The following is a 6,000-nucleotide window of genomic DNA, read 5'->3' as shown; positions in this document are numbered from 1 at the left end:
CCTGGGCCCTCCTTACTTCTCCAAGAGCGTGCGCTGCACTGTGCGGAGAGACGGGAGGGGAGGGCGTCGTTCCCGCGGCCCAGCGCGCAGCGCTTCCCTGAGGGTCCCCAGGCGGGGCTCCAGCCCCACGGGCGCTCAGACCCCGGAGTCGAACACGCACGGAGAAGGCCATTTCTGGAGGCCCCACGGTGGCCGAGGGCACCTGCAAGAGACCCGGCAGGACCCGCCCGGAGGGAGCAGAGGTGGCCCGTTTCCCACCAGCGCTTTCTCAGAAAGGGTAGAAAGTAACGCCTTGAGCAATTTCAGCCTCAGTTATTTTCTAAATCAGGCTCCGAGGCTTGTATCAATTTCTGAAAATCTGGGGCTGAGAGTTTTCTAGACACTCATTTATGTCTCAGAAGCTTACTTTGCATGTCCGTCTTTGAAGCTTTTGGAAGGAAGGAAGGGGGATATTTTGGTGGGGGTGGTTGTTCTGGGGGGTTGAACCCAGGGGTGCTTATCCACTGAGCCACCTCCCCAGCCTGTTTTATGTTTCAGTTTGAGACAGGGTCTCTCTATAAGTTGCTTAGGGGTTTGCTAAATGGCAGAGGCTGGCCTTCAACTTGCGGTCCTCCTGCCTCAGCCTCCAGAGACCCTGGGATTACAGGCGTGGGCCACCATGCTCGGGCACATTCAACTTGTTAGAAAGACCTTTTTTTTTTTTTTTTTTAAGATGACAGCAAACGCTGCTCACGAGGTATCAGAGATGTCTTTTTAATCCTCAGTGTGCACCAGCCGGGCTCTGAGTTTGGGACACGTGTCCACTGAAGGCCACTTGGAACACTCATCAGTGCTTAGTGGAAGAGGAACTGAAAGCACCATTAATTGTCACCAGAAGTCTGAAGCCCCGCGCCTGTAATATATTGACTGACAGTGAAGCCGCCCCAAGCGGAAGGACACACCCAACGCCATAAAACCGAAATTCGAGGGTGTGGGCGGGAGAGGGAGGCGGGGTGGGGCCTCCTGGCGCAGCGGCGCCCACACCTGCCCAGCCTTACCTGGTGGCTCTGCGTTCGTGCCTGCGCGGTTTTCCAAGTCGACCTCTCCTTGTTCTGCTGCAGAGAATAAAACACGCAAAGAGGCTCGGTGGAACAGCGCGCGCAGCGCCCAAGACGCACGGGTCACAGACCCCTGGTGGGATCGGGTGGACGCCAGGGCTGGCTGGACCCCAGGATATGTCTCCAAGTCCAGAGACCCTCCAGGAGCAGGCAAGCGGCACCAGCCCCCGACTCCAACGCTCAGAAGGGGCTGCTCCACTAGAACCGGCCCAGCGTGCACCGTGCAGAGACAGGGCCACCAGGGGAAGCCGGCAGGTCTTTCCCACGGCACGGTCCTCTCCTTCAGTGCTCAGGTGGCGGCTGAGCAACCCTAAGCCGGAACCCAGCCTCCCCAGGCTACAGTTCCCCGTTCTGGACTGGGGGCCTCTTCCAGATCTGTGGGTTCTGCATCAGGGTTGCTCGAGGACGTCTGTGCAAATAAATATTCCCCCACTAGACAAACCAGAACCCTGAAACCCAGCGTTTCGCATAAGGCTGATCCAGCCTGCACCGGAAATTACGTTATCCCAGGCAGAATACATAAAGCTGATCACCCCACACTTTAATAATGAGCCGCCTGCACCTTCTAGGGTAACAGGACACTTCCTCCTATCTGGTCCCCCAAACCCATCAAAAATAAAGACAGAGACCACACAGAGGCCCAGCATCTTTTCAGAGTCTGGGAAGGGGGGGCTTTTCTTCCCTGCTCCTTCCCGGAGGGCCATCCTTGGGCTGTAAGCTGCTGCTCCAGCCCCTCTACCCGCCTGCGCTTGAAGGCAAACCCTGGTGCCGGGCGTGGGGGTGCACGCCTGTCATCCCAGCAGCTCAGGAGGTTGAGCCAGGAGGATCTCAAGTTGGGAGGCCAGACTCAGCAACTTAGCAAGGCTCTGAGCCACTGGGCAGGACCCTGTCTCTACATAAAAAATAAAAAGGGCTGGGCATGTGGCTCAGTGGTTAAGCACCCCTGGGTCCAATTCCTGGAGTTTGAAAAAAATAAAAAAATCAAGACCTCCCTGGTCACCAAGGGACCTGAAGGACAGCTAACGGGACGTGGGTGGGCCAGCAAGCTGGATCCTCCCGCATCTTTCCTCCATCTGTCTTGCTGTGATCTCTCAAGTCCTATTTCAAACTCCCCTGCAGGCCAATGACTTCCCCCACCCCACCTCCCGCAAACGCTTCTTTCCGACGGGGGCAGAAGCCGACAGAAGTCAGAGCGCACACGAGGATCGCAGGTAGCATGTGTTTATTTCTTCTCTGCATCGTCGCTAATGGGCAGGTTTACACGCAGCACGCTTTGAACCCAGAAGGAAGCCACCCAGCTCCCCGCCTCGCGAGCCATCTGTGTCCTTGGCTCCCAGAACTTCAGCGCACGCGCCCTCCGAGGTTAGAAGACCTTCGGGTTACAAGGCGCCCGGCGCAAGAGCGCAGCAGCCACAGAAAGGGGCGCCCCGTAAAGGAACCCTACGATCTGCCACCGGCACCCCCAACCCCTAAACCGCACCCGCGTGAAGAGGCCAAAGCGCTTGAGACGAGACTTGGCGCTATCCCAGGAAGGAAGGTTCAGAGAGGCGCCCAGGGGGTGACCAGAGACGGTGGGCCCCTGACCTACCGGCGGACGCTGCAGAGCAGACTGTAAAAGCGCAGCGCCCACACGTCCGCATGCACTACGGAGGACCAGCAAGCGCCTTCAAAACGCCGAAGAAAAATAGGAAAATGGGAAATGTAACAGGAAACACCGCGTGAAGTCAGGCGGCGCTTAAGGTTAAAAATTAAAAAAACAAAAAACAAAAATCAACCCGCAGTTCACTGCAAACTAAGTCTGCCAGGAGCCAAAGGCAGCTCAAGGTCCATGAAGTGAACCTGGAGGCGGAATTTGCAGAGACCCCTGGGATGCGCCCTCCGCTCCAGCTGGAGTCGGCTTGGGCGTCCTGACGTCCGTCAGAGACCAGGTGCAGGGTATTTTGAAAAGCAGCTTTAAAAAAAATGTTCGGTGCTTGCTTTTAGGGTTAGCTAGCAGGGTGGAAAAGCGAAGTCATGCGCTCTGTGGCCGTGCGCGCTGCAGGGTTCGGGTGTACGCGTTACACACACGCGTGCGGGGGGGGGGCGTTTGGGACAGGGGTTGGGAGCATCTTTAGATGGCGCCCGGGCACCGCGGACTAGCAGTGGCTGATCACTCGGCCACACTGTCTGGAGCTCACTGAGTCTCCACCCGGTGCTCAGGCACGGACCGGCCTCATCGGATCAGAACCCAGAAGGCGTTGGACCAAGAGCCGCGGGCTCTCAAGGCGACCACCACCGGCTGCCCGGATGCACACGGACGCCCACTACCTAAAGCGCACGACCTCGCTGCGACGCCACCGCCCATCCTACCCAGAGCCTGCCACTCAAGCGCCCGCCGGGGAGTTAGGGCAGCCTCTGAGCAAGCGGTGGAAAGAGGGGCGCTTTGTGCGCCCCAGGACAAGATGAAAAGGGACAGAGGGTCTCTGGGAAGATAGGACTTGGCTTTGAAGGACAGAGAGAAGCCCCGTGCTCAGGCGACAATAAGATCTGGTGGACCGCCCCTCACCGGTGACCTTCAATGGCTCTGATTGTGCCATGTTTGGGCGGAGCATTTGGTTTTCTGATAACTGAGAGGTTAAGCTACTTGAGAAAACCCAGGAGAGAACTTTCGAGACTGGGGCGCGGAAACAGAGGGAGGAGGGGCTCTTGGGTGAACGAGTATCGTGCGATGAGGGGTCACATCCTCATGAATGAATGGCAAAGTCCCGGTGAGGCAGGGTACTCCGCCCGGGGACCTCTCCCTGCAGTGGAAAGGGAGGCCGGGCCTCCCCTCCTGACCTGCTGCGGAGGCATCTCAAGAGCGGGTGTGAGCCGGCCGCCTGACTCATTTGAGTTTCAGAGAAACTCTGTTCACTTGGCTCCCTCCGCGGGCAGGGGCATCGCGCCGCGCGGCCTGAGCCCCGTGCACCCGGGAGGCGCAAAGACGCACAGAATCTTAAGCCTGAAATCGGCGTGGGGATCCCGCGGTGAGGAAAGTGGCTAGCGGGGCGGGACGCGCACACAGAGGCGGGCTGGCTAGGCTAGGCTGCGTCTTGGGAGCCGCACGAGGGTCCTCAGGACGCTCTCCACTGGACAGGGGGCTCTGCTCCTCCCTAGGTCTTGGAGGCATCTGAAATGGAGGGACGAAAAAGAAAAGAATAATAATAATAATAAAGTGACCTTTGGAGAGAGGTCTGCTTGGGGCGCGTGGCGCCACACGCCGGGATGGTGCCTGGCCCCAGCGCAAAGCAAGCCCGGGTGAGAATGGATTGGACTCCAGCCGGGTTAGTGGTCTCCAACTGGGACCCTGAAGCCGCAGCCCCTCCACACAGATGTCGCGGACATGGAACCCAGGCCACAAGCTGCAGCAACGAACCCGCAAGCATCCCGTGAGTGGCCGCCGCCCAAACGAAGCTCCTACAGCTGCACATTCAGATCCGAACAAATCAAGGGGTGGAAAATCCCCGGGGGCCATCGAGGTCTTCCTAGGTCAGCTCAAAACGCCAGGCTGAAAAGCCTCTGGGTAAATCTGTCTCCAAGCAACGCCTGCCTCTACCTCACTGGCCCAAGAGGAGCCCCGGGGTTAGTTTAGCAGACAACAAAATTGGCAGTGCACAGCGGTGACTGGAATCCACTCTCCCTCCACGGAGAGCAAGGGTTTGTGCAGACGCTGCCATCCCAAGTCCACAGTGCCCTCTGTCTCTGTCCCTAAAACCACCGTATCCGAGACACGCACTCAACGCACTTTCAAATTCAGGGGCAAATACTGAAACGTGCCTGAACCCAGAAAGAGGGGCAGCCCCGTGGGAGGCTGCTGGAGTCTGCAGGAAAGGAACCTGGTTTGCTCTCCAGGTCAACACAGGTCCTTTTACTGGTCGGTGGTATCAGTGCCCCTTGCTAAGGGCAGAAGCACCACCTTGTTCCCTTGCTGGGGTGCGTCCTTCCTGAGCCAACGGGTCTCACTGCCCCCCAGCTGGATAGCAGGCTGTGACTCTGGAAGACCCCAGGAACACAAGATGCAACTAACAGGAAAATGCGAAATTTTCCTATCAACATCACTTCTCAGCCGTTTCTAGGAGGAGTAAGTCTTGTCTTCTCCCTCTTGGTTCTAATCATAGATCTTTGGTGGCATCTCCTGGAATGTGGGGCATTTGTCCGTTTGAAAACCAGTGTCACATACAAGTGTTAAGAGACAGTGACTCAAGAGGCTGAGGCAGGAGGATGGCAAGGTGGAGGCCGGCCTCAGCAACATAGTGAGGTCCTAAGCAACTTAGTGAGAACCTGTCTCAAAATAAAAAATAAATAAATAAAAAGGGCAGGGGACATGGCTCAGAGGTAAAGCACCCCTGGATTCAATCCCCAGTACCAAAAAATAAAATAAAATAAAATAAAATAAAATAAAATAAAATAAAATAAAATAAAATAAAATAAAATCCGGGAGATCTCCAGCGCGGGAATCTGCCGTCAGCCGCATCTATTCAGATCCCCAGTAAATCTCTCCAGAGTCCTGGAGAGGCTGCGCTTTGGCGGGTGAAGTCAACGCCAAGCGAGGATAACGACTTAAGATCACAGGGAGACTGAGGAGTTGACAGCCAGCCGCTTGGCAGACCCCAGAGTTCTGCAAGAACAGAGGGGTGCCTGGGCTCCCCGGAATCCCCAGAAAACACCCCAGAGCCCAGCGCTGGACGGGCAGCCCTCCAAGAGGAAAGAGGACACCTCACCAGACTTTTGGCCCCGAAGGCGCCACTCTTCCAACCCTCCATGGAAATGTGGACCCCGCCCAAGAACCTAGCTGCTTATCTGGTTTTGCCAGAGGGAAAGGGCCGCTCTCCATTTCTGGGTGGGATTCCCCCGGGGGCGGGGCAGAAAGCAAGGCGACAGCCAG

The 6,000-nt window shown here is 57.1% G+C and overlaps 1 protein-coding gene across 3 annotated transcripts in view; it reads right to left on the bottom strand.

Annotated features, from left to right (window-relative positions):
- Cd99 (CD99 molecule (Xg blood group)) overlaps positions 1-6,000 on the bottom strand; it is a 28,255-nt gene continuing 22,255 nt past the window's right edge. Inside the window, exons 9-10 of one of the 3 annotated variants that reach the window (XM_047535808.1) lie at positions 1,038-1,094; positions 1-38 (exon numbers count right to left, since the gene is read on the bottom strand). In XM_047535808.1, the coding sequence (XP_047391764.1) occupies positions 13-38; positions 1,038-1,094 (83 nt within the window). In that variant the 3' untranslated portion in view covers positions 1-12. Of the gene's footprint in view, positions 39-1,037; positions 1,095-2,290; positions 4,246-6,000 lie in introns of those variants that run through there. The other 2 variants (XM_047535809.1, XM_047535810.1) reach the window with 2 other exon arrangements.

The sequence above is a fragment of the Sciurus carolinensis genome, chromosome X (genome assembly GCF_902686445.1).
Source record: "Sciurus carolinensis chromosome X, mSciCar1.2, whole genome shotgun sequence".
NCBI lineage: Eukaryota > Metazoa > Chordata > Mammalia > Rodentia > Sciuridae > Sciurus > Sciurus carolinensis.
Note: the sequence above shows the minus strand (reverse complement) of the source record. Positions and strands in the feature narration are given on the sequence as shown.